This window comes from Stereum hirsutum (genome assembly GCF_000264905.1).
Source record: "Stereum hirsutum FP-91666 SS1 unplaced genomic scaffold STEHIscaffold_4, whole genome shotgun sequence".
In the NCBI taxonomy this organism is placed as follows: Eukaryota; Fungi; Basidiomycota; class Agaricomycetes; order Russulales; family Stereaceae; genus Stereum; species Stereum hirsutum.
This window is the reverse complement of record NW_006763134.1, coordinates 1,225,749-1,250,360: the sequence shown is the minus strand read 5'-3', so window position 1 is coordinate 1,250,360 and position 24,612 is coordinate 1,225,749. Positions and strand designations below refer to the sequence as shown.

General features: G+C 52.0%; 10 protein-coding genes across 10 annotated transcripts; 5 read left to right on the top strand and 5 right to left on the bottom strand.

Annotated features, from left to right (window-relative positions):
• The first annotated feature begins 732 nt into the window (after nt 1-732).
• Nucleotides 733-2,674, top strand: STEHIDRAFT_119776 (FMN-linked oxidoreductase). The gene is made up of 8 exons (XM_007301869.1): nt 733-948; nt 1,012-1,075; nt 1,135-1,317; nt 1,389-1,601; nt 1,669-1,755; nt 1,806-1,893; nt 1,990-2,315; nt 2,418-2,674. Exons 1-8 carry the CDS (start codon nt 772-774, stop codon nt 2,519-2,521), a joined length of 1,242 nt encoding a protein of 413 aa, XP_007301931.1. The 5' UTR covers nt 733-771; the 3' UTR covers nt 2,522-2,674.
• Nucleotides 2,675-3,304: 630 nt separating this feature from the next.
• STEHIDRAFT_166945 (uncharacterized protein) lies at nt 3,305-5,197 on the bottom strand (the record flags this gene model as incomplete). Its single annotated transcript, XM_007301868.1, has 1 exon — nt 3,305-5,197. One exon carries the CDS (start codon nt 5,195-5,197, stop codon nt 3,305-3,307), a length of 1,893 nt encoding a protein of 630 aa, XP_007301930.1.
• A 720-nt stretch (nt 5,198-5,917) lies between these two features.
• Nucleotides 5,918-8,508, bottom strand: STEHIDRAFT_94067 (alpha/beta-hydrolase). Its single transcript, XM_007301867.1, has 6 exons — nt 7,741-8,508; nt 6,894-7,676; nt 6,811-6,836; nt 6,690-6,758; nt 6,365-6,633; nt 5,918-6,298 (listed from the first exon to the last, which is right to left on the bottom strand). The coding sequence occupies exons 1-6, from the start codon at nt 8,418-8,420 to the stop codon at nt 5,999-6,001; spliced, it is 2,127 nt and encodes a 708-aa protein (XP_007301929.1). The 5' UTR covers nt 8,421-8,508; the 3' UTR covers nt 5,918-5,998.
• Nucleotides 8,509-10,325: 1,817 nt separating this feature from the next.
• On the top strand, nt 10,326-11,546 carry STEHIDRAFT_166943 (uncharacterized protein; the record flags this gene model as incomplete). The annotated part of the gene is made up of 4 exons (XM_007301866.1): nt 10,326-10,559; nt 10,621-10,801; nt 10,870-11,306; nt 11,380-11,546. 3 exons carry the CDS (start codon nt 10,326-10,328, stop codon nt 11,268-11,270), a joined length of 816 nt encoding a protein of 271 aa, XP_007301928.1. The 3' UTR covers nt 11,271-11,306; nt 11,380-11,546.
• A 273-nt stretch (nt 11,547-11,819) lies between these two features.
• STEHIDRAFT_154703 (uncharacterized protein) lies at nt 11,820-12,736 on the bottom strand (the record flags this gene model as incomplete). Its single annotated transcript, XM_007301865.1, has 2 exons — nt 11,820-12,497; nt 12,593-12,736. The coding sequence occupies 2 exons, from the start codon at nt 12,734-12,736 to the stop codon at nt 11,820-11,822; spliced, it is 822 nt and encodes a 273-aa protein (XP_007301927.1).
• Nucleotides 12,737-13,019: 283 nt separating this feature from the next.
• STEHIDRAFT_129574 (uncharacterized protein) lies at nt 13,020-13,922 on the bottom strand (the record flags this gene model as incomplete). The annotated part of the gene is made up of 5 exons (XM_007301864.1): nt 13,020-13,036; nt 13,100-13,330; nt 13,388-13,522; nt 13,584-13,713; nt 13,779-13,922. 5 exons carry the CDS (start codon nt 13,920-13,922, stop codon nt 13,020-13,022), a joined length of 657 nt encoding a protein of 218 aa, XP_007301926.1.
• Nucleotides 13,923-14,061: 139 nt separating this feature from the next.
• STEHIDRAFT_119773 (uncharacterized protein) lies at nt 14,062-16,226 on the top strand. The gene is made up of 4 exons (XM_007301863.1): nt 14,062-14,165; nt 14,229-14,459; nt 14,529-15,843; nt 15,904-16,226. Exons 1-3 carry the CDS (start codon nt 14,145-14,147, stop codon nt 14,685-14,687), a joined length of 411 nt encoding a protein of 136 aa, XP_007301925.1. The 5' UTR covers nt 14,062-14,144; the 3' UTR covers nt 14,688-15,843; nt 15,904-16,226.
• A 99-nt stretch (nt 16,227-16,325) lies between these two features.
• Nucleotides 16,326-17,940, top strand: STEHIDRAFT_166939 (protein prenylyltransferase). Its single transcript, XM_007301862.1, has 6 exons — nt 16,326-16,493; nt 16,576-16,690; nt 16,761-17,159; nt 17,233-17,509; nt 17,569-17,612; nt 17,687-17,940. Exons 1-6 carry the CDS (start codon nt 16,370-16,372, stop codon nt 17,733-17,735), a joined length of 1,008 nt encoding a protein of 335 aa, XP_007301924.1. The 5' UTR covers nt 16,326-16,369; the 3' UTR covers nt 17,736-17,940.
• Nucleotides 17,941-18,444: 504 nt separating this feature from the next.
• STEHIDRAFT_166938 (uncharacterized protein) lies at nt 18,445-21,057 on the bottom strand. The gene is made up of 5 exons (XM_007301861.1): nt 21,019-21,057; nt 20,386-20,947; nt 20,183-20,329; nt 19,543-20,127; nt 18,445-19,476 (listed from the first exon to the last, which is right to left on the bottom strand). The coding sequence occupies exons 2-5, from the start codon at nt 20,612-20,614 to the stop codon at nt 18,926-18,928; spliced, it is 1,512 nt and encodes a 503-aa protein (XP_007301923.1). The 5' UTR covers nt 20,615-20,947; nt 21,019-21,057; the 3' UTR covers nt 18,445-18,925.
• An 874-nt stretch (nt 21,058-21,931) lies between these two features.
• Nucleotides 21,932-24,591, top strand: STEHIDRAFT_166937 (uncharacterized protein; the record flags this gene model as incomplete). The annotated part of the gene is made up of 7 exons (XM_007301860.1): nt 21,932-22,119; nt 22,178-22,420; nt 22,486-22,597; nt 22,655-22,724; nt 22,783-24,109; nt 24,184-24,288; nt 24,355-24,591. Exons 2-7 carry the CDS (start codon nt 22,244-22,246, stop codon nt 24,589-24,591), a joined length of 2,028 nt encoding a protein of 675 aa, XP_007301922.1. The 5' UTR covers nt 21,932-22,119; nt 22,178-22,243.
• Between the last annotated feature and the right edge of the window lie 21 nt (nt 24,592-24,612).

The following is a 24,612-nucleotide window of genomic DNA, read 5'->3' as shown; positions in this document are numbered from 1 at the left end:
AGTACTTACCAGTAGATACTTATCTTCATTACAAGCAATATATAATACTGCAGTCAGTACCAGTGGTCTGCAGACTCTTCGGTGGTATTTCCTTCAATCATAACTCGAGAGACTTGCAGGCTGATCGATGATCGCCGCCAAACGGACAACGTAGCACTTCGCACTGTGGCCCAAGAGACTACCGAACTCTCCTCCGGAGCCATGTTTCTGGCACTGCGAAGGTCGGAGTTGGAACGCGGCAGCCGCGGCTTCGTGACACTGTCGTGACCATCGTGCGGAGAAATTACCGAACACCCCTCAAAACCACCGGAAACGTTCCGCTCAACGAAAGGCTGTATTTTCGACTGATCCAATCTCACAGGCAGGTAGCGTCAGTGTTTGCCACTGTCCGTACCAAGTCTTGGTTTTTTAGAGCGCCATACGAGACGCAGGGAATATTTTTGCGATTTCATTACCGAACACTGCTGGAGTGATAGTATCCCCTTTCTATTTACGGAAATGCATGGGATCGATAAGCAATTCAGACCATCCCCGACCAGCCACGGTCGACATCCCCGGAAGACGTCATCCTCCCCGAACCCGAGTCACTACGAAATTCTCGGAATACTCTCGATTATTCGCCAGCCTCGGGATACGGGCTTGGGAAGATCGGCCCAAGTGGATGCAGTAGTAATCTAGTTGCTTATTCATGCACTTTTATATACACACATGCGATGGTCGGGAAGCTTGACATCCTTCTCAACCACCACTGCCTTCCTACACCAACACACCATGGCTTCCAACATCCCCAATGTCGTGAACAAGCCTGCACCTGCGACGCCATACTTCACGCCGGCACAGGTGCCTCCTTCGGGTACGGCTGTTGACCCGCAACCAGATGGAAAACCTATTCCGACGCTATTCAAACCTCTCAAGATTAGGGGCCTTGAATTCCAGAACCGTATATTTGTACGCTCACCATATTTCTGCGTGATCCTTGGACACAAAGTCCTAACAAACAGTGATCTCCAGCTTTCGCCTCTATGCCAATACTCTGCCGAGGATGGCGTCCTCACTCCGTGGCATTTGGCTCATCGTACGTTCACGCCATCCTTGGAACTGATCATGCGAGTATTTGACGCGTTTTTCCCCCAGTTGGAGGCATCTTCACGCGCGGTCCTGGCTTGACTATCATAGAAGCCACAGCCGTCGTCCCTCAAGGCCGCATCACGCCTGAAGATTCCGGTCTCTGGAATGAAGCTCAGGAGGAGCCTCTCCGTCAGATCGTTCAATTCGCACACTCGCAGAGCCAGAAGATCGCCATCCAGCTCGCCCATGGTCCGTCCATCATGTTCATCAAATACTCACCGAGCTGACATTTGCATCACATTACGTTGCATTCCCATTAGCTGGTCGCAAGGCTTCCACTGTGGCGCCGTGGTTGGACATGGGTCTAGCGGCTACTGCGACAGCTGGTGGCTGGCCCGACGACGTCTGGGCTCCCTCTGCTATCGCTCACAACGACAAGTTCGCTGTTCCCAAGGAGTTGACGAAGGAAGGCATCAAGAACATCGTGGCCGCATTCGTAGCTGCCGCGAAGAGAGCGTTGAAAGTCGGGTTTGGTGCGTACCACCAATCTTAACCTACTTCTTGCATTTATTTAACTTCTATACCATATCTATGGCTCAGATGTCATCGAGATCCATAATGCCCATGGATATTTGCTTCACGAGTTCCTGAGTCCGATCAGCAACAAGCGCACGGACGAGTACGGAGGTATGTCTTCTTAGCCCTATCCATGAGTTGAGGCTGAAGCTGGGTTGCAGGGAGTTTCGAGAACAGGATCAGGTTGACCCTTGAGATCGTCGATGCTGTCCGTGCCACCATCCCCGCTGAGATGCCTCTCTTCCTCCGGTACGTGCTTCTATACTCCTTGACGCCTTCTATTCGCCCACCGCTGACCTCTTTCACTTTCTGGTCACCTCTATGATTACCACGGTCGATATTCAGCATCTCCGCCACCGACTGGCTCGAAGAAGTCTTCCCCAACGAACCCTCCTGGACCGTCTCCGACACCGTCCGCCTCGCCGGCATCCTCGCAGACCACGGCGTCGACTTCCTCGATGTCTCCTCAGGCGGAAACCACCCCGCGCAAAAGATCAACGGTAAGGGCCAGTATCAGGCTCCATTTGCTGAGGCAGTGAAGAAGGAGCATGGGGATAAGATATTGGTGGGCAGCGTGGGCATGATTACGACTGGGAAGATAGCTCAGGAGATCTTGGACAAGGGACAGGCGGATGCGGTCCTTGTTGGGAGGGCGTTCCAGAAGAATCCGGGTGAGTTTCTCTGCTTTTCTCTTTATTTCTTTGTAGTGAATGGTGTGCGTGAGTGATGACTGATGATTTTCTCTCCCCTTGGGTCTCGTTCAACGAATGCAGGCCTCGTCTGGGCGTTTGCGGACGATCTGGATGTCAAAGTGCGTTCGGCTAGGCAGATCGAATGGGGATTCATGGGTAGAGCGATTGGAAAGCCGAAGGCATGAGTTTATGCTTAGACGCTTAGACGACCTTTGATGGCGGTTTCGGGACTATCATAAGTGGTGTGGAAGGAAATGAATAGATGACGAAGTATACTTCAGGTTGTAGCTCTTTAGATCTTGTATCAGACATTCTATCTTTATCCATGTTGGTCTTATGGGGGTTTTCTATTTGAGTTGGACGGCCTCTGCGTGCGAGGGATAGTATCGTGGTCGTTCCCTTTTTATTCTCATATGTGTCCAAGTAACTTGAAAGCTCGTGTGGAAGTACAAATTCGAGGTATGTTCGTCTTCTTTTTCTCAGTCTTTCGTGAAGCTCCGACCAATGGCTCATCGACATGTCTTTTCCTAGACCAGGGTTGTTGAAATTTGAAAGACGGTTGATCGCGCAAGATGTATGTAAATCGATAGCTCGAAGCGTCAGAGGCCTCCACGAAACATGCAACGTGCGACGACGAACGGGGAAGGCATGTTTCTCTTCTCTAACTCACTTTTCATCTCTTCTTAATACAAGCGTCTTTCGATATCAGGACGAGATGCAAAACGATATATACAACCATAGCAAAACAAACCGAGAGTACAGAAAATATAGTATGTGGCTACAGTGCGGTATGTCAGGTAACAAGGGTATAGTCCTACAACATCCTTGCTTCAATGCGAGAGTATGGTCAGTGATATAGCATGAGATAGTACCATGGCCAATCTAGGAGACGAAGAAGACTATCCTCGTACTCCCCAAGGTAATCTAATATGGGCAAGTCTTTCCCTCCATCCTCAAGCCTCACTGACTCACGTGTCATCCTCGTCGTTGAAATTGACCTCGATGATCTCCACCTTTACCGGCCTCGCAAATAGCGCCCTAGAATCAACGACCAACTCCCCATAATCTTCCTCTTCGTCCTCGTCCTCGTCATGGCCGAACCCAAAGTCCTCTTCGTCGTCACTACCTCCATCATTACTCCCTAAGAGGAACTTCGACCTTCTCCCTAACGTAGGCGTTTCCGGTCTCGTCGGATCGTCGTCATGCTCCACGACGAACGACGTATCCACGTCCGAGTCAGAAAACTCCTCTGGGATGGTGAATCTCTGTTCGCCCAGCGTTGTACCTTCTTCGGGGAACAGGAAGGACACATAGGGATGCTCGAGTTGGCGGGCGAGAATGGGCATGTTCAATGACGAGGTAGGATGCACGGTGGTGTCGAGGTTGTATTCCTCGAGCACGGTCGAAGACTCGCGGATAATGGAGGAGAACGTGTTCCAGCGGACGCGCCAATTGTTCTCCCAATCGAGGGCATCCCCGTCGATTCCCCAGGACGATCCCTCGGCGTCCTTGTCGGCACCTGAGTCGTCAATTGAGTGGTCGTGCTGAAGAGGGTTGATCAGTGTCGAGTCCGAGGTGAGGTTAGCGGGGTCTGACGACTTGTGCGTATTAGTCGTTAGGCCGATCGAAACGAAGCTATTTCCCTCCTCCGCCTCTTCATCCGGGCTCACACCATCCCGCCGACGGCTCTCGCTCAGCCTAGACTCCCTGGCCCTCCTCTCCTTCTTCTCGCGTTGCAGGTCCAGCCGCGAAGTCATGTCGGCCACGTAGAGGATTCTCCGGATCTGCGACAGCGGAAAGTTCCTGAACGTGCGGTCGAAACAGATCACGGCCCTCCTCGAGTCCTCGTCTCGTAGCGGCGAGAAGCTCCCCATACGAGGAAACATCAGCGGACTGGGATCCTCCATGTCATGCTCACCCTCTCTGTCTCTCTCCAGTATAGGAACCGTCCAGGCAGGTGGTCTGAAAGTGCTGGGAGGCGAATTCGGTGTCCCGACCTCAGGGGATTCGATGGCAGAGTATGCAGAGTTGTTCTCCGCATCCGTCGTCCGTTGAGCAAGTTCTTCTTCGTGTCTCTCCCATATCTGTCGACGGTTATCCCACGCGATCTTGATACAGTTCAACGCGCTCCTGGAATATCCGTGGTTGAAGAATCGAGCTGCGGGATATGGACGACATGGAACGGATGCGACGGATGGGAAGGTTTCGGGAAGACCTGGTGGTGCGGGGAAGTCGGCGAATGAGTTAGGCAGTTCAGAATCAGAGTCAGAGTCAGGTTCTGACTGGGCGTCGCTGCTCTCAGCATCGGTGTCTGCAGTGTCGGAGGTTTCAGGGATAACTGGGACAGCGAGAGCTCGGGAAGCCACAGGCTGCAAGCCGTTAGGCGTTCGACACAGTCTCGGCCTAGAAGGTTTGGGAGGACTACGTGGGGCGCCGGCGATCGTTGAGTAATAGATGGTGTCAGCAGCCTCTGAAGAGTCGTCTGACAACGAGCATTCGTCTGAGGTGGAGATGTCGGATTCTTCGCTGCCCGCGGATCTAGAATTGGGCTCTTTCGTCTCGAGGATAGGTGGGGTCTCCCAGCGGCGGGACACGCGACGGCGGCGAATAGCAGGATGTGAGCGGTCCAGGGTTTGGTTCTTGCTGTTGCTTTGACCCGGACGCCTTGGGTAACACGGCGGGCGGGCGGCGGCGGCATTGCTGCTGAAATCGAGAGCGTCACTGTCATTAGAAGACGGAGAGGTCGGTGTGGACGGTGTAGTAAAGAATGATTTGATCAAAGAGTTGAATCCGTAGACGGGAGCCTCCTTCGAGGCGGTGACGACGTTTCTCAAGCTGCCAGCTCCAAAACTCTCCATCATGGTCGTCTGCGAAGCCGCTGTATAATTTACTGGTGACACAGCTTGGTTGATTGAGACTTGGTGAAAGTGTGCTAGGTGTGGAGAGGGAGCCAGGGAGGTGTGGGTGTAAGTGGGCGGGCGGGAGGAAGGGGTTGTCCTGCGTGTCCGTGCTTCGTCCTCGTTGGACTGAAGTGGCCAGGAGCAATGAACAGAACGCGTCGACGGAAGCAAACGGGCTTCAATAGCATTGTGGCCAACGCGCCACGCACGTGATCCGTTTGTTCTCCGTGTCAGAATGTCATTGTCGCCTGTGGTCGACCAGAGAGATACGGCTGGAGAAGTCATCCTCAGAGCGAAGGAGATGTAATACACTTCTTCACCCCGTCTTACACTCTGGAAGAGTATTCAAACAATGTATAAGATTTGCTGTCGCCTTCGGAATCACCATATTCATATAGAATGACGACGTCGTTACTTGTCAGCCTCCACCTGAAGGTTAATTGAACAAGGTCTCGAGATCTTTTGTCAATATGGCGATTATGTGGCAACGGACTCCCGTGGCCATCGGGCGCAAACCTATTGCTTGAGGCCACATTATCCACGCGTCAAAAGCATTGTGGAAACTATTCACAAGCCGTATTTTATCACGTATAGTAAGTATTCTACACAAGGTTTACGTTGATCCTCTACAGACAACGAGTACCACTGATGCTCATGCATTTCCCAGCGCGTATCTCTGTGATGAAGAATAAGATAGAAGATCGAGGCAAACATACATTCCCTTACTCACACACCATCCCCTGTCGGATTCACCATCCTTAATCACAGAAGATACTTCGTAAAGTGGGCCAAAACTCGTTCCATCACGTCTCGCGCATGATCCTTCTCTTGGAAAGTATGCCCTTCATTCGGATACATAACCATCTCGACCCTCTCTGGGTATGCCGATTCACGTAGAATACCACGGAAGAAACCGACCGCCTGCGAAAGAGGAGTCCGCTTGTCCTCTTTGCCGTGAATGATGAGGAGATGAGCTTTGACGTTCTTAGCTTCGCGGATAGGACTACCGCTGAGGAAGTGGGTCGTACTTTCGTTCCAAGGAGCACCACCTGCAAGGTCAGCCTTGAAGCACAAGCGCACGTCGTTAGCGGGGACACTTAACTGTGTGAAGGGAGGAACCTCACGCACCTCGAAATCCGGGAGGTCTGACGACAGAACCAAGCTTCCCCAGTCAGAAACGCCGTCGATCATGATCCCCGCCTTGAAAAGACTGTCGGGACGTGTGACTCCCCAAGCGGTGAGAAAACCTCCTTGCGATTTTCCAGCTATGGCAAGTCTGGACGGGTCAGCGATGCCCAGCAAGACTGCTTCGTCCAGCATTGTTTTGGTGTCTGCCCAGTCCAGAGTACCCATCCCTCCGTTTGCGTTACCTGCGAATGCGTCTCCGCGTCCCATGCCTAATAAACCCGAATTATCAAATGTGTCCCTGGAGAAATACTCGAAATGAACATACTGCCTCGATAGTTCGGCATGAGAACTAAGCAACCTTGTGAGGCGAGGGAAATATGCCATGCCATGTAGTCTGCTTTGCGTGTTAGCAGATTGGCCTCTCGTGAAAATATTCGTCTGCTTACCAAAGGCAAGTCCGGGTACATCGCGTCTGTGTCGAACAACTGTTTCATCAATGTTGTCCACATAACCATGGAGAAACACCTACGAATACGGGCCTCCGTGCGGTTTGATGACGGTGGGGAGGTTCGAGGAAGGTCCAGCCGGTGGATATAGCGCTAGTCCTTCCAAGATCTCCCCATCTACGCCAGTCCAGTTGAAGGGCCGCATAACAGGAAGCTGCTTCTCCGAGACCCATTGCCTATGCGCCGAAAGCCTCGTGGTGAGCTTTCCCTCCTTCCCTCCCGCCGTCAAACCAGCCCAAACTTCCTCAGGCTCCCCGCGGATACCTGAGCTACGGAGGGCGACGAATGTGTATTCTTCTACCGCCAAATCAGTAAGCTTCACATCCCATGACAAAATCGCGTCCTCTTCGGTTTGAAACAGGATAGATTCCTGGTCCGAGGACGAGTCCATGATTGAGATGCGTGTGTTGAGCCCGAAGGCGACCTCAACGGCTATCTGGGAGGTAGACCCCACGCTGCGCATTTGAACCAAGTCGTCGGATTCCCCGAACGCGATGCGCTCGAAGCGATCGTCAGAAGCTGACAGACGCCATAGAGCACCGGATGAGGAGTGACGGTCAAGGACGTAACCATGATGGTAGAGAAATGTGTCATTTTGTGTCCAGATCGCAGGCATCTGCGGGGGATTTGGCCAGTCGCGTAAGAGTTTCGACGAACCGTCGAGGACAGATACGATGTGGTCTGAGCCAGCAAGATAGTGATATTCGAGTGCGGGGTGCCTGGTAGTCCGGTAGACGATATGAGAACTGTCCGGGCTCCAAGAAAAGGAGGCAACATTCTCGTCAAGGGAGACGAGTGTGCGTGGGCTATAACAGGGCCCAACTTTGTGACTCTAGAAATGAACGAGATGGAAGGGAGGTATTATCATACCTAGCGGCAGGGTCTGTGAGGTTCAAGAGGAGCAAACGACCCAGCTCCTTCTTATCATTCCAGGCCTCCGGCATACCGGACTGGTCGTTGTCATCCACCTCAACACTCACAAAAGCGAGCAGTTGGGCATCAGGAGAGACCGCAAAGTCTAAAACATCGCCATCGAATTGGGTAGAAGTGACAGCAACCGGGAGAAGGTTCGTAGACTCGTCGAGGGGTCCAGAGACCAGGAGACGGAATATATCGTTGGCTTGGCCAGGCGCATGTCGATCGGATAGGAAGTACAACACGTCGCTGTTGGGCCCAGGAAACTGGGGGCTATGATCATGGAACGAACCGAAAGTAACTTGCGTCGTGCTGTCTTCCAGCGAAGTATCCGCGATCCATATAGAAGACGAGGGGGAGGGCCCTGCCCTGTATTGCGGGCCTGCGTGATACGCCACACGAGAACCATCTTGGGAAAGTGATAGTCCTCCGAGACTAATGTCAGATATGAAGTCGTTGATAGTCAGAGCAGACTTCTCATCGATGACTGGTAACGCGAATGGTGTCTGCACATTAGCATTCGCACTGTAGACATAGGTAGTGGCGTAGAATAGAAGTGCGCCGAGGTGAGCCTGTGAGATGAGAGTATGAGCGGTGATGGTCTGGAATGACTCCGATGCCAGTGGGAAAAGCATAGCTAGCCGGCAACAGCTCAGGCAGGCGATGCAGGGCGATGTACGACAATAGACCAGACTAGAACTTGTAGCAGCACCTTCGATGCGATACAGCAGCTAATACAGGTCCACTTCACAATAGGCGTTATCATGGGCGTCGCAAAACCTCTGAATAAAAACAAGCGCCGCTTTGAGCTTTCGGGATTTCCCGGCTCAGCAGTTCATGTTGCAAGACCGAACTTGGCTATAGCTGCGTCTTCGGCTTCGCCACCAAGACCCAGTCATGCAAGGTAAACATCTCATAGACTGACAGCTCTACCTTATAATTAGAGACAGCGGTGCGCACTAACCCATTTCAAGCCCGTACCGCTCACCTACCTTCCACAGATCAAAACGTTCGCCTTCAGTGCTCAACTAATACTTATGCAACGAAGGTGGGGCTATCATTCTCAGAGCCGATGGATTTTCATCATCTTATATTTTTGTCTCATGAGATCGTCATACTTGTATGCTCGCCCATTCAATGAATGGCCCGTGATACTCTACAGTCACATTTGCAAAGCCCTTGAGCAATCCTGTGCAATCCCCTTCGGAATGACATCGTGAAAGACGAGTGCACAGGGATTGTCGGTCTGCTTCGCAACGGAGATGTTACGCCCACTGTGCGAAAAGACCCCTCCTAATCTTGTGCTATGAGTACCCCAGATGTTCGTTGCTCTCCCTACAACGCTGAGGAACATTCGGGTGTACCATCGTCTGACGGTCGACCAGCTGTTCGCAACTGTTCTTACGCCACATACGCATCGTATCACTACAATTTCCGCGTGCCACTTCTGCCATCGAAGACGATTCGGGTGGATGTAGCTCGCACGTACACGCTTCTCCGGTGTTTAGTCTAATTTTATCTACCCCAGAATTCCGAAGATAAGTAGCATCTTATGGAGGATATGATCCGTTTCAAGAGGGCCATGAGGGTCTTTGTCTTCCATTCAGCTTTGGGATCTCGCAACAAAGACTCATGCGACTGGTGTGTAGGACTCGGGTGTTTCACTCAGACACCCGTCCTCTCAACGATTCACCTTCGACAGCTCATCCTCAGGTTACCACGCCGTGTTTCTGTTTGCTTCCCGAATACACCAGTGCGGTCTCCTCGGAGTCTCTGTTTACAGGTGCATATGTACGATGATCATCATCGCTTCGGCGAGCGGTGTCCCATGCCGACACTCGGTCAGAACAGATGTCGTAGTCTTACACAAGCTTGTGTTGCAAACACCTCTACGCCTTGTCTACCCTAATTTTGAGAGCAGTCTGCCTCTATCTCAGAATTTCGGGATCTCATCACAAGACGAGAAGACTACGGTGACGTAGGCAATATAGATATGCCTGCCGAAGACACTCAGGTTATCTGAACGTATCTTAGCGTCTCCTAACCGTTTGAAAAGTGATACCGCTCTTACCTGCGTTCTGATAGACAGATGGAAGACTGTGCTCCATTTTTAGATGGATGAACGCACCTTATTTGTGAAGGTCTGGATGTAAGCACATTGTTGTCGATGAACGCAGTACCCGTGTACTATCTTCGCTTCATAACAACCGACATCATCGTATGGACAGGCTCGAGCGGATCATGTGCAACCTGCCGTCGCAGTTGAAGGTTGTTCTCATTCTCAACCGCAGAACATCATCGCTTCTGTTGTTCGGCAGGCAGTTTTACTGTGCTGCTCAGCGCTGTCTCCTCGTGTTATCTGAAAGCTTCTTCGAACCAACAGCCTGTCGACCGAAACAGGGTGCACCCCGTTCATATATAAAGGTCTGTGAGAGGCAGCAGGACCTTCAGCAGGTCAACAGGTCTCGCTTCCGGCTAGCCCCTCATCCTCCCTCATCTCCTCACGAGCTTCATCTATATCACTTCCCCTCAAGTTCATCATGGTCGCTACCACCGCTCTCCTCAGCCAGATTCTCCTAGCCGGCGCTGCTCTCGCCGCACCCCGTGCTAACGGGCTGGCTGGTCGTATTGCTCGTCGTCGCGAGGCTTCCCATCTCTCACGCCCTTTGGAGTTGTCAAGCTCCTCCACCAACGCCCAAATTGATGCCACCAACACCACCCATGCCGAGCAGAGCACCAACTGGTCGGGCGCTGTCTTGATCGCTGACTCTGCGGTATGTCTAGTGTCTTATTTTCCGACTATGGAGCACGAACTAATTCGAACATCTTGAGTAGACTTACACTTCGGTTACCGGCAGCTTCACCGTTCCCACTCCCTCTGTCCCCTCCGGGCAGTCCGGCTCGTCGTTCTCCTCTTCTGCATGGGTCGGCATCGATGGAGATACCTGCTCCACCGCCATCCTACAAACCGGCCTCGATTTCACCGTAGGTTCTGACGGGGACGTTTCCTATGATGGTAGGTTCATGGTCTCTGCTATACTCTTACATTAATTGACAATTGATTCTTACTTTTTTGCTCTTCAGCGTGGTACGAGTGGCTTCCCGACTCTGCCCATGACTTCACTGGCATCTCGTTCTCCGCCGGCGACTCAGTCACCGTCACCGTCACCGCGTCCTCCACGACTTCCGGCACAGCTGTCATCGAGAACACCACCACCGGACAGAAGGTCACCAAAGACCTTACGTCCACATCTGCCCTCTGCGAAACCAACGCCGAGTGGATCGTGGAGGACTACGAGGAGAACGGTGGGCTCGTCCCGCTTGCCGACTTCGGAACGGTGACGTTCACTGGTGCGACGGCGACCACTGGCAGTGGCACCGTGGGACCAGACGGTTCGACCATCATCGACATGGTGGATGACAGTGGAAATGTGGTCGCGAGTGCTTCGGCGGACTCGTCGTCTGTGACCGTCTCTTACCAGTGAGGCCACAGGGCGCGAGCCTTCGAATGATCATGAATTGTGGGTCATACCGTCTTTGGTCTCTGTATCTCTGCCAGTACAGGAGCTGAATCATTTTGTTTGATTTTTTCAGTATGTTTACCAAACACTGCTCTTAGCGAACGCTTTCGTGATGGAATCCAGTCTTTTGACTCGCTCCTTATACGTATCCTTATATATATAGCAGAAACAAGTTGTATCCTTGGGTTTGTACTGAATGACTGGCCTCTCTTTGGTCTCTGGTTTGAATGCGATATTCTTCTCGACAAATTTGAAATCCCTCGTGATCGAACTGGCTTGGTACTTTTTGGAGGTCAGGTATGTTGAGTGCCACCGCCACAGACTGCAAGTAGATATATGGCGGTATTAAATTCGGATAGCATTGTGATATAGCATGCGACGTAACGTTGGATACAACACGAGGAAAAGACAGGGTATGAGTAGTAGCGTAGCCAGTCACAAAGAAGAAGAAAAGTCCCAGTCCCAGAGAGAAAACATATCCACTCTTCAGCAGCAGACGCGAGACTCGGCCCACTAAGGGAAGCTCAGAATATACTGCTTCATTTCCGTCTCCCAACTGCATTGCGGCAAAGCCTTCTCGTCATCCGACGCGTCCCCACCACACGTCTGCGTCAACATGTCCGAAAACTTCGCAAGAGTCGTCTTCAGACCCGCCTTCACATTATCGTCGTTCGCCCTCCTGAGCGCCCTCGCGAACCTTCCCCATCTAGTCTGCAGACCGCTATCCAAATCCGTGTCCGTGTCCGTCTCGGTTTCGGTTTCGGTCTCTAAGCCGGTGTCGTAGCTCGAGCCCAACAAGGTCCGCGGCCTCGTCTTCGTCCTCGACCTCCTCTGACCCTCCCTCGCCGCCTGCACAACCGCCGTCTCCACATCCTCATAAACCCCACTTCCAGGCGTCATCAGCCCGCTCAGAAGCTCACTGGTATCGTTCCACGCAATGAACCTCAACTTTGCGAAAAAGTGTACAAGGGACCCTGGCGTGCCACAGACGACGGGACAGTCTGGGTTCGGGCAACCGGGGGGTTCGACGGTGTACGATGGTGCGGCTTGACATTTGCCGTGGAAGAAGGAGGGGAAAATGGCGTTTTCTAGGGAGTTGTAGGAGGCGTTTTGGTAGGACGTGATGAAGGGTTGGAGGAGCGGGAGGGCATCTTGGTGGGAGGGAAGAAGGGTGGATGAGATTTCGGAGGCCTGTGGGTGATTTACGTGATATGGTTAGTAAAGATGTCGGAGGACGAGTTGGCGGGCGGGCGAGAGGGAAGAGGGAAGAGGTAAAAGATGCGTACGAGGTTGTGGAAGACGGAGTCGAGGCGGGCGGTATAGTTGCCCCGCCAGGCGTTTGTGATGCTGACGATGCATTCGCCTTCGCACGCTAAGACAGTGGCCGGCACTGCTAGTAGAAGAAGTAGAGGGAGTTTGAAGGAGAGCATTGCGACGAAGGGTGGACTGCGAGTGAGCGTGGGGGAAGAAAGGAGGAAAGGAAAGAGAGAGACTGGGTGAAAGAGGCTGGCGTGCATTCGAACTTGATTTAAACCTCAGGAGCCGATTCAGATCGAGTCGAACTTGAGATGCGACAGACAAACAACGGAACGGAGAACGAGAACGGAACCATAAGTACCACGTGTGCTGCTCTTGAGCGCTCACGCCGACCCAGCAACAGAAGGAAAACAGGATAGAATACAACCAGAGTATGGGGATACTATAAGATAGAACTCAGTCATAATCATAACCTGCGATGAGTAATTGAACAGTCAGTTTGTGCCAGTGAAATAAAATATGTGGAGGGATCGTACCTCCGCCTTCATCGCCGCCGCCACCGCCACCCAGATCATCGTTGTCGTCTCCCTCCCCATTGTCGAAGTAGTTCTCTGCATAATCGTTGTCATACTCTTCGTCGACATCGTAGTCTTCGTCGGCGACTTGCGAGCCCTCGTCTGAGCGACCCTCATCTGACTTTTCGAGATCCTCTTCGTCGTCGGCCAAATCATCGAGATTGAGTTTCTTGGAAGAGGCCTTCTTCTCAACTGCAGTATTTGTTCAGCAAAACGTATATTTATGTCGATAGACCAAACATTACAAACCTTTACGCTTTTTCTTGGGATTGAAATAGGCCTCAAATACCTCCTGAGGGAAGAATGGCTGGTGCAGGTCTTTGCGCTTGAGCGAAGGCTGCGCTGCGGCAGAGGGTCGGTATTTATCTGAGTACCGTTCAAGCTCTAGGCTCCTCATAACCATGTCAGCTTCGACCAAAATATAAAGAATGGGAATGGAATGTACCTGTAGATTTCGTGGGTTCAGTCACGTAGTACGCTGACCGGCGTAGACGGGTGGCAAAGCCGACTTGATGCTCACATATAGCCCTGTCCTCTTCAGAGAATTCAGTAAGAACTGGAAGCACATCCATGGACTGAGGTCATAAGATATGACTGTTAGTATTTATGGCCAGATTTTCTATGAGCAAATAAAACATACCGGATAAGCTTCGCTTTGCTCCCTGGACATGGACTGGATGTCAGCGAAAGTTAGGCCCAGTGGGGGAAGATTCCCTGCACCAAAACCGCCCCTCCCACCGCCTCCAAATCCCCCGCGACCTCCGCCGCGACCACCTCTCGACATTTGAAGAAGTTTGGAATAGGCTGGGCAGTGCTGTACACAGTGAGGCGAAGGGTGCGAATAATATGGTAGCCAAACAAGGCCAAATTCAGCAAGGGACAAAACGCGACGCGCCGCGACCCACGCTCTTCCCACCCGCCCCCATCCTCGCCTGCCGTCGTCGTCGTCCCCGTCGCTCTCAAACCGCACTTTTCGCGCTTTCAAGACCCCCACAAATCAAGAATAATGGACAAGTCCCTTGATGAGGTGCGTATTTAACATGAATTTCGCCCTTGTTGAGGACGACACCCTTATCATCGGTGAACAAAGATCGTCGCCACCAACCGCACCGGCAGGGGTGGTCGTCGTACCTCGGCTCGCCGCAATCCCCGCTCGCAAATCGTTGGGACTGCCCCAGTTCCATCTCCGGTCGCCCGCGCTCGCGTCGCCGCCGTCAAGACAACGCCAGTCGTCGTCCCCTCCGCCGCCGCCACCCAACCCGCTGCCGACAAAATCATCGTCTCCAATCTTCCCCCGGATGTGAACGAGGCACAAGTCAAGGTTTGTCCAATATTATTCTCTCCCCTTCGGTGCACCCATACTCATTTAAATCACTGGCGGGCTTTACAGGACCTATTCCACTCCACCGTCGGCCCCCTTCGTGACGTTACTCTTCATTATGACGCCGCCGGTCGTTCCAAGGGTGTCGCCTCGGTGCACTTCCAGAAGCGCGGTGATGGCACAAAAGCATACCAGACTTACAACAATCGGCTCATCGATGGCAGTTAGTATTGGCCGCTTTACCTCTTTCAGACATTTCTCTTCCAGCGTTCGCGTTGCTTCAGCTGCGACCATCATGCCCTTCATCTTGATTCGTCCTGCGCTCGGAGGGTTCCGTTGCTGTCTCCTCGGGACAATCCGGTCATCATCATCGTTGGGCCATATTCGCTTGGATTTCCTTCATGACGGACGAGGTCACTCCCGGATCATTCGACCGGGGTGTTTCGCTGAAGACCTGAATATCCTTCCTAGCGTATCCTATCGTTTCGATTCGATTTTGCGTGGAGATGTAGCCCTGTCCTTCAATCCCCGATATGGTATGCCTCAGGCGCCGTGGTCTGATCAACCTCGTGTGCTTTTCCCTGGCTACCCGGCGGAGGACAGGAGAGGCCTTGCAGGGGTTCCCAGCCGACAGGCAGGTCGAGCCGAGCATGGTTTCTTTGCGGATTTTAGGGTGGATTCTCGGATGGGGAAGGGGTTTGGCGTTTGTAGACGAGAGTGGAGAGAAGTTGTAGGCACCGACAACGCCCTTCTAGTTCGGTCCGCTTGGAACCGTCTCTTGGAGTCGCTTGGAGGACGTGCTGCATCTGATTGCGGGGGGCCCAACATGACTGTTCTCGGAGGAATTCGGGTAGAACGAGGCTGAACAGCAACGGACGCCCTCGACTTGGAGCTCTTGTATGGATGAGTCTTGGTGGAGGGCATTTTAGTTTTCAGCTCGCCTCAACTGCTGCTCGCGCTTCTCGTCTTCAAATTCCTCCGTTTGACTCTTGCATCGCCCTAACCTGAACGCCCGACTGACCAAACAAATCTGCTTCTTTCCTTATCCCACCTCGCTCCATTACTCCGTGCATCACCCGACATGTACAGAACGTCCCATGAAGATCGAAGTCGTTGTCGACCCCTCCCGCCTTCCCCCCGTACCGTCCCTCGCTTCCCGTGTGGCACCCGCCCCCAAGGCTGTCGCTCCTGTCGTCGCTGCTCCCGGCAGGTCGGTCAAACCTCCTGTGCCGTTCGCGAAGCAAGTCTGATCCTCCTTATTTCCCGTTATTCTTTCAGGCGTCCTGCTGGAGGCCGTGGTGGTCGCCGTGGCGGAGGAAGGGGAGGCCGCCCCAAGGGTGAGCGTACCCCCAAGAGTGTCGCCGACCTCGATGCCGAGATGGAGGTTAGCCCGTGACTCGTCCTTCACCTTGAACGCCCTAGGCTGATTTCACCTTTCTTCTAGGACTACACCGCTAGCAATGGTACCGCGGCACCCGCTGCTGCCACTGCCGCTTAATTTCTTAGTCTTATATGGACTCGTCATCATTTCCAGTAGTTTGAGCGATATTTTTGCATCCATGCTTACTCTTTCTTGTGGTCGGTTACGGCTTCTGTTTTCTGTACTTTACCTACTCTCCTGGCTCGTTTGATCACACCTAACCTCTCAGTAACATATCTTCAAATCATGGTCTGGTCCGGCAGGTTGTATACCCGTCGTGTGGCTTGTAACCCAGAATATATCGAGGACCTTTGGGCACCTAATATAGACCGCGCGATCGGGGTACCCGATCAGTAATACGTCTTTGAGCAGAACAATAACATCGTGTGGCGTTCAACCCTAAATGCAATCACCCGTCTGTTTCGCTCTCCCAACCCAACAACAGACCTCTTGCTAGATCCACTGAACACCATCCTGAGACTCTGAAGTGATGCCCGCTGTTGACGTTGAAGGTCCCACATTGTTCTGCGAGCGTCCGGAATGGGAGGACGTTACACCCATAGCACAGTACGAGAACATCACTCCTCTGGCGCCCATATTCTACAGCAACGAATGTGCGTCGTGCGCTGCTCGAGTAGACTTGACTTGCTCATATAACGTCTTATATCTGTTGTTGGTCTCGTGCGACGTCTCTAGACAAGGATGCCACTGATTACTTTCGAGGGATATTGAAAACTGGGGAGATGAGCCCCCGGGTACTGGATCTCACGGAACAGATCATTCGCATGAACCCAGCACACTACTCTGCATGGTACGCATTCATTTGACTTTCTCACTTATCATGAATTATGCGCCTGAGTTGCGTTCCGTGACCTCGACAGGACATACCGCTACCAAACCCTCATCCACCTCCAAACCCCTCTCGGACCGGAACTCGAACTTACTAACGACCTCACCAGAGCCTACCTCAAGACCTATCAAGTATGGCACCATCGTAGACTGCTTGTCACCGCCCTCAACGACCCCACGCCTGAGCTCCCCTTCATCGAGACCATCCTAGGGATCGACGCGAAGAACTATCATACGTGGAGTTATAGGCAGTGGTTGTTGAGTCATTTCGATAGGGAGGAGATGTGGGAGAGTGAGGTGCCGTTTTTGGAGAGGCTGGTGGAGGAGGATGTGAGGAATAATTCGGCGTGGCATCATCGGTTTTTTGTGGTGTTTGAGAGGAAGGCGAAGGAGGGAGGTGTAGATGAGGATGTGGTCAAGAGGGAACTTGTGTGAGTTGTTTCTACGTTTGCTTGGGAATATCGTTTAGGGCCCGGCGATCTGACTGGGGTTGGATGTGAGCAGCTATACGAAACAGAAGATCGCTCTTGCACCTAACAACATGTCGGCGTGGAATTACCTCCGTGGCGTCCTAGGCCACGCACACGTCCCATACCCGACCTTGATATCCTTCGTTGAACCCTACACCTCTGCTTCACCACCCTCGAACGACGACGATGTGGTTGACCTGGAGAACCCTTTGCCTTCGAAAGGAGCACAACTTCCATGTCCGGCCGCCATTGAGTTCCTCGCAGATGCTTACGAGGCGGAGGGCGCTGGTGGATTGTCGAAGTCGGTGGAGGTACGTCTTCGTGGGGTTTCTATAGATCGTTCGTACTCTAACCGTCTTGTTTTTGATAGCTTTGGAAGTCTCTTGCGAATGAACACGACAAGATTCGGAAGAAGTAAGTCCATGCTCTCGGTGCACTTGGCTAGCTGGTACTGATCATGTTGTTGTTGGCCTTTTTCTGTCTTCTAGGTACTGGGAGTATCGTATCAAGGAGGCGTCTACCAACATCACGAAATGACAGCTCACAACACAATCTTAATGTCGCCAATTCTACAGCTGTTTGGCCAGGGTGTATAATACTTTGGGACCTGAAATACGTTTCTGTGATCGTTCACAATCATGGACGACAAGCTCTGCCGTCCGGGTCTCTTTGGAGAGACATGCGACATGGGGGGTGCGAGTTGTGTGCAATACATCAATTTATGTATTCCGCGCCTGGTAATACACTTTCTCATCTTGATTGAGGACATATGTGCCTTGGTTGGAGTGTAATTCCAGTTGAAGCGGGAAGAACCTCCAGTCAATCGCAACATATTGTCAAATATTGATCAACGTCGACTGGATTTCAGAGGTGAACTATGTGAGACCTATGGCGACACTTTGAGACTGACGAGGTCTCGAAGCAGGAACCTGACATTTCACCTGAGGGTTTACTTATACTGACCTGTTCGTGCCATCCAGCAGGGTCTTTATCAGTGTCCGTGCATGAATTACTAACGAATTACAGTATAGGGACTGAAGAGATGCTATCATACGACGACTGGAAGGAGTACATCTCGTTCTAACCTTTGTGAGGATAAGGCAACTGTCGTAACACGATACATTACGAGTTCTTATTTGTGCAAAAAAGGCGAGCCTTTCAGTAGGGTCTTTAAATTTATCAGTGTCCGTACATGGATCACTAACGGATTACAGTAGAGGGACTGAAGAGATGCTATTGTACGACGGTGATATATAGACTTACAAGATGGATATGGACCGCAGCTGAGGTATCCGAGATGAGCGAAAAAAGTGCGAGTAAGTATGATGAAGCAGACAACAGATGACCGGATGGCGATAACTTGGTACAGATAACGAGACAGTATAAGCAGGGTATGACGGTTGTACGGTACGGAATTATGCTAGAGAACACAAAGACAAAAAAAAACTAAGAAAGCAGTGTCGAATAAGACGGCAAAGGTCCAACACCGTGACCATACAAGAGATAATGAAGGCAGAGAACTTACAGCTCACAGCAAATAAGCAGACAAGGAATCAGAACCACTCATGCTAGATCTTCAACGTCCGGAGTAGTGACCACGATCTTCACCGGGGACACTGATTCGGCGGGTGGACTCGTATCATCGCCATCTGGCGGTAATGACAAGTGACGGTGAGGGGGAGAGCGCTGGTGTTGCAAAGGGACTGTCAGATAGTCACCAGTAGGTGTTAGAGGGGAGCACGGTGTCTCGATGGGCCTGGCTCTCCAAGCCCGAGGGTTTCCGGTGGCGAAGACCTCGCAGCGAAACTCTGCACGCTCATCCGATGCAACCTGTCATGCTCCGAAAGGTGAGGATTTTTGAACTCTTCTCCAGGTGTATGAGGATATTCTCGATACCGGTCGCTACCTGGGGTCTTTTCTATATCGTCGGCGAGCCGATCAAGCGCTGGCGTCAGCCAAATGCCAAGACGGTGGACAGCATTGTTGACTCTGGTTCGGTGACTGTGTACTTCAGTAGCTTCAGACGCCAAGGGATGGCTGGATGAGGATGAATGGCGGTGTAGACGATGTGCGGGTTCCGGGTGGAGCAATTCGTCCATGGCAAAGGTAGACGTCTGTGATACTTCTCCGGCGAAGTGTTCAATATGCTCCCAGGTCGACTTGCCAATAGAATCGTGAGGCTGATGGACTGGTAACGTCGCCGTGCTCGAGTCCGAACTTGATGTATACCAGGAGCCCAGAGCGCCAATGACAGCTCCTAGAATGGGAGCCCATTGACCTGAGAAATACGTTGTGAGTACACAGCAGAAGAAAGTGAACATAGTGATGATGTCAATGAACTCACCGACCGACGACATAGGCTCGACACCAGCCCTCATCTCTACACTCCAGAAGTTTCTTTCACCGAGAATGACAATCGCCACGATGACTGCAGAAAACACAACACGCTCAACCAGCCCTAATCCTTGGCGGATAACATCGTCCCTCTTCTTATCCTCGTGTCTTTCCTTCTCCTCAGGAGTTATATGTTCATTCCGCCGTATCTCGTCGGTCGAGGCAGCTGCCATGTTGGACTGCGATACGGAGTTGTCACTATTCCAGTTCGGAAGATACGTAGCAAGTCCGGCCAGTTTTTCCCGGACAAGCTTGAGCCAGATGGATGCCATTGAGAGGACGGCGGGGACGCAACATCCTACGCTGAGACCAAGCCCGGTGTTGATAGTGATGCCACGATGCATATTGAGAACATATTGACTTGGATTTTGTGGGTCCTGACGGATGCCAGTCTTCAGACCGAAGCATCCTTGGTGGCAGATGTCGCTGTCTTGATTGTCGGAGATGGTATCGTTGAAAGGGCTATTATTTTCGTATTGGTTAAGGCATGGAACTGGATTCGCACGATCAAAACCGACCGCGAGACTCAACAAGCCTAGAATCAAAAAGGAAATTAGCTGATGAAGGCGTTCAAGAAACAGTATGATTACCTGCGAGCTGCAAGATCGTCCACAAGAATACTAAATTGCGGCCTGGGGTGAGCCAGTACGTTCGTGAATAACGAAGTGTGACTGGAGCGGCCAGGACTGCGATGGAGACAAACTGGAAGACTCCGAATAAATCCAAGTCGATGGCACCTGTTTAAAACCGTCAGGTAAAACTGGAAAAAGAAAAGACCAGAAAGATTGCATACCATGGGCGTGTGTCGAATAGGCCGTGACGACGATAGCATGCACGGCGGCTACCGCAGGGAGTATCAACGCTGCTGCCATACTCACGTCCCTCATCCATGCCTTTCTCACTCCGACGATGCACATGAATACGAGGGCGTAATATAATAGGCGAGAGCCGACGCCATACTGACCACTGAGTGGCCAGGCGCAAACAACTTCGAACACAGCGTCGAAAGTCTGGGCGGACATTTAAACCCGAGGTATGGTGGAAGTTAGTATGTAGATGCAGTGAGAAGTTATATGGCTGGAGAATTGATGGTCAGCGCGAACTCCATAGTCGACGTCCAAGGGACACCCGCAGAAACACCGCTTCGTCCGAGTCGGTGGATGGCTTCGTCCACGCACCACGCGATTCTGAATATATGTATACGACTCTCCAGTGGAGATATTCCAGCGTCAACCTGACAGCTGTGTCGTAAGTTCCGAAGGGCATCGAGCGCAACACTTAGGCGCGTGCTCCAGCTGATAACTGACTTCCCGTCCTATAGGTCTGACTGTGGGAGACTACCAGCTGAGCGCTTGCTAGAGATTTATAAATGTCTATTAGTATTCGCATCGTGGGGAACGAGTGTCAGAGCTAATCGGGGACCTACCTTTCGCCTTACCTTCGACAACCAAGAGCCCCAAAAGAGCCTGCTCCCGCCGCAATGGCATGCCCAACGAGCAGAAACTCGGCGGATTCAGACGTGGCGTCGTTCAAGAGCATCGCCTCCCTTATCGTATTTCTGTTGGCCAGTGAGTTCTTGCGCCACACGTGTTTCCCCGCGAAGAATCGCTCATTCCCGGCGGCGGGACAGACGCTTTTGTCGTATTTCCTCTTAACTAGGGAAGCTCCACATGCTGCGGCACTGACCTTGCTTGAGAGACCTCTTCTGACAATGGCATATCTACCAATGCTCAATATTTATGTGCACTTTATTTGCAGTAGCAACTTTGTTAGCGATACTGCAGAGTATTCAGGGCCGGAAATTACTTCTGGATGGTCACGCAAGAGTCGCGCCACAGATAGTTCTTCTTGGCTCGCAAACTCGTATTCAACTCGTATTAGAGGCAGCCTTTAAATCTACACAATACATCCACGTTCCGATGGCCACTGATGTCAGGTTTCTTGCTTCGCTGACCGCAGCAGCGCCTCGAAAGGCCTCGAAGCGTACGTAGGCCTCAGGAGAAGCATCGGCCTGATTCATTGTGGCGTCGATAGCCCTTCAGGCCTGAGCGCGCTGCGCAGATATCGAGCATACTTTCGCGAAACATGCTGGGCATGTACAAAAACTGTATAGCCAGGGCAAATAGAAATTGCTCCGTCCTGATGATGGTAATCAAGTGCGCGATTGCATTGAGTGAGGGGTGTCACAGAGATGTGAGAAAAGCTTACGCAAACTGTTTGGCTTTGTGTGCGAAAAAGTCGCTCAGCCACAATTACCGGGGTGGGAGAGACCTTGCAAGCAAGGTAATATTCCAGTCCCGCTGTCCCCTGGTGTGGTAAAACTCACGCGAAAATGTCTGGTAAAGTTGGGTATACTTCCCCCACAATCCGAGAGCTTAACCACCTCTCGAGACGACAAGCACAAACCTTACAGACTCATTTTCCCGATCAATTTCGTTACCGCCCCGCTCATCGGCGCGATATTCTTACTTGCGATACAAGTTATAGGCCGAGCTGAAGTTTGTCAAGGTATCCTTGGTGCTAACCAGTTAGGTGTGATCTTGATTCTCTATAGACAGATGTCTAACCAGCGAGCATACGTTCAGCATAGAGCCTTTGAATATCCTAGGATTTTTTATTACCCTCGTCGGTCTCCCTGATACACGTCCAATATGTTGAATGCTGACACCTACATTCGTTTAAACGCATACCTGGCTATTTCGCTAGACGCCACGGGTCTCATCCGTTTCTCAGCGTTCTGGGTCCTCAAGAAAGGCGGCGAGGTCGGACATCGACTCTATTTCTTTCTATACACGTTCTTCTTCTTCTTGGGATCATTCATAGGCAATGTGAGTAATATTAGGATACTAAGCATGGTCGACCGGAACATACTGTTTACGCCTCCTGGATACAGGATCCTATTATTCTCTCGGGAACTGCGTTCCTTGCATACCTCACCCGTGTAGCGGCGAACATCAAGCATCCTCGAGCCTGGATCTATTCGCAGTTCGCGATTGCAAATATATGTAAGAAAGGACATAGGATCCACTTCCAGATTCTGACAATCTGATTCTGCGCTACAGCGTCAGCGATACTCGTGTCTTCGAACCCCACAAACCTTGTTCTGGCAGGCGCTTTCAACATTCGCTTCCTGTATGTGATCCCGCCCTTCCTCATTCATGCACGAAGCTAACGCCATACTCTGCTTAAGGACATACACGGCAAACATGATAGTCCCAGTAGTCGTCACTGTTATCGTCCTTTTCCCATTTTTGTTATACATCATCTTCCCCTCGACGGATCTTATACCCCTCAGGATCGAAATGCACACATTACCCGAGGACGAGCCTCTAGACGCCGATGTGCACGGCCCCTCACTCCCGCGTCCAGTTACCTCCACTGATAGACGACCAGGCCTTGGGGTTCAGCAGCCCGCTCCCAAGCCCAAAATGGAGCTTGATGCTGAAGCCGAAGAACGCCTCGCCCTACCTCTGAAGGATATCATCAATCCATTCTTGGACAAGCCTGGTGCTCTCTTTGGCGGTATGCTCATCACGGTCACTCTTGTCACGATTTTGGCTACCAATGCTGCTGGACTGGAGGTCAAGGTTGCCGAGATCACGACCCCTGCAGCGTTCGTCATGCTCTGCCGTGATGTCGTTTACGACTGGAGACATAGAAACGACCAAGATCGTTTGGACGCAAGGATGAAGGGCGAAGACGAGATGTCTTCTGACGCTCGAAATGCGGAGGAGACGAACAAAGAGTCGATTACGATGGATACACTAGGGGACAGAAGCGATCACCAACGATCTGTGTCTGGACGAAAAATCGCAGCGAGACAGGTAAAAACCCACGAAACCGAGGCGGAGAGGAATAACATGGACGATGATGCAGAGAAAGCTTGTCCGGCATCACGATCTGCTACGCCGGATCCCCTCTCCCTTCCACCGGACGTCCACCATCGTCATCCCTCCATGTCAAAAAGCGTAGCATCTGGACAGAGCAATGCCCTGTCCCTATACTCTGACGGAGAGAACGACCCTTATGTGCCGCCGACGAGCGAGATGCCATCCCTCAAAACTCTTCCTACCGACCCGAATACACTGCCCCCAGGTTCTTCAAGCTCAGGACATATCACTCCTCAGCCAGATCAACTCCTGCGGGCATCGTTGTCGAAGATACAGCCGGGACCGACCATCACGAAAGCGTCGATTCCACCGTCGAAAGAGGCCACCTCCGCACCTGCACCTCCAGCAATGAGTCGAGCCCGGAAGGTATACTTTCCAAAGCCATACGTCCTCTGGAATAGGACTACACGTTACGCACAAAACATGTTTCCCACTGTCTGCGCCGTCCTTACCCACCTTCCATTTGCGCTCCTACCCTTCGCCTTCAGTATGTTCATCCTTGTTCAAGGGCTCGTCACTAAAGGCTGGGTGGCGCTTCTTGCTAAGGGTTGGGCTGCGTGGATCGCCAGAACTGGAGTAGTTGGGGCGATAGGAGGCATGGGGTTCGTCTCAGTCTGCATGTGTAACGTGAGTTCTTGCCCGCACTGGGTGACATTGAAGTATGTCAGGATGTAGGTACTGATTTCGCTGCGTATTTCTAGTTCTCGGGAACGAATATCGGTGCAAGTATTCTCCTGTCCCGCGTTCTTCAAAACTGGTTCGAAAATTATCCCGACACCATCTCAGACCGCATGCGGGAGGCCGCTGTATGTATCTCTTCCAAACTTCCATGGCTAGCCTCTCTCTGACCCTCAATTCGGCCAATCGTACAGATATACGCACTTGCCCTCGGCGTGAACTACGGTGCTTTCAGCGCCACTTTCAACGCCTCGCTCGCCGGTCTCTTGTGGCGCGACATCCTCCGACGAAAATACATACGCCTGCACAGGCTCGATTTCGCTCGGATTAATTTGCCGATCATAGCTATCGCGATGTCTGTGGGCTGTGGTATTTTGACCGCGCAGGTGTATATCGTAAAGAGTAGTCAGCTCCCGGGTCCAAGCTCGTGAGGCGTGAAGGAACACGTACAG

Excerpts from the sequence above, each read along its gene's own strand:
- STEHIDRAFT_119776 (XM_007301869.1), top strand. The coding sequence starts at position 772 with ATGGCTTCCAACATCCCCAATGTCGTGAACAAGCCTGCACCTGCGACG. Across the intron at positions 1,602-1,668 it reads AGCGTTGAAAGTCGGGTTTG|ATGTCATCGAGATCCATAAT; the intron begins GTGCGTACCACC and ends TCTATGGCTCAG. Across the intron at positions 1,756-1,805 it reads GCGCACGGACGAGTACGGAG|GGAGTTTCGAGAACAGGATC; the intron begins GTATGTCTTCTT and ends GCTGGGTTGCAG.
- STEHIDRAFT_94067 (XM_007301867.1), bottom strand. The coding sequence starts at position 8,420 with ATGCTTTTCCCACTGGCATCGGAGTCATTCCAGACCATCACCGCTCAT. Across the intron at positions 7,677-7,740 it reads CTCACAGACCCTGCCGCTAG|CCCACGCACACTCGTCTCCC; the intron begins GTATGATAATAC and ends GCCCTGTTATAG. Across the intron at positions 6,759-6,810 it reads TGTACCCGGACTTGCCTTTG|ACTACATGGCATGGCATATT; the intron begins GTAAGCAGACGA and ends CACGCAAAGCAG.
- STEHIDRAFT_119773 (XM_007301863.1), top strand. The coding sequence starts at position 14,145 with ATGGACAAGTCCCTTGATGAG. Across the intron at positions 14,166-14,228 it reads TGGACAAGTCCCTTGATGAG|ATCGTCGCCACCAACCGCAC; the intron begins GTGCGTATTTAA and ends CGGTGAACAAAG. Across the intron at positions 14,460-14,528 it reads TGAACGAGGCACAAGTCAAG|GACCTATTCCACTCCACCGT; the intron begins GTTTGTCCAATA and ends CGGGCTTTACAG.
- STEHIDRAFT_166939 (XM_007301862.1), top strand. The coding sequence starts at position 16,370 with ATGCCCGCTGTTGACGTTGAAGGTCCCACATTGTTCTGCGAGCGTCCG. Across the intron at positions 16,494-16,575 it reads CATATTCTACAGCAACGAAT|ACAAGGATGCCACTGATTAC; the intron begins GTGCGTCGTGCG and ends CGACGTCTCTAG. Across the intron at positions 16,691-16,760 it reads CCAGCACACTACTCTGCATG|GACATACCGCTACCAAACCC; the intron begins GTACGCATTCAT and ends TGACCTCGACAG.
- STEHIDRAFT_166938 (XM_007301861.1), bottom strand. The coding sequence starts at position 20,614 with ATGTCCGCCCAGACTTTCGACGCTGTGTTCGAAGTTGTTTGCGCCTGG. Across the intron at positions 20,330-20,385 it reads CTATTCGACACACGCCCATG|GTGCCATCGACTTGGATTTA; the intron begins GTATGCAATCTT and ends GGTTTTAAACAG. Across the intron at positions 20,128-20,182 it reads GACGATCTTGCAGCTCGCAG|GCTTGTTGAGTCTCGCGGTC; the intron begins GTAATCATACTG and ends TTTTGATTCTAG.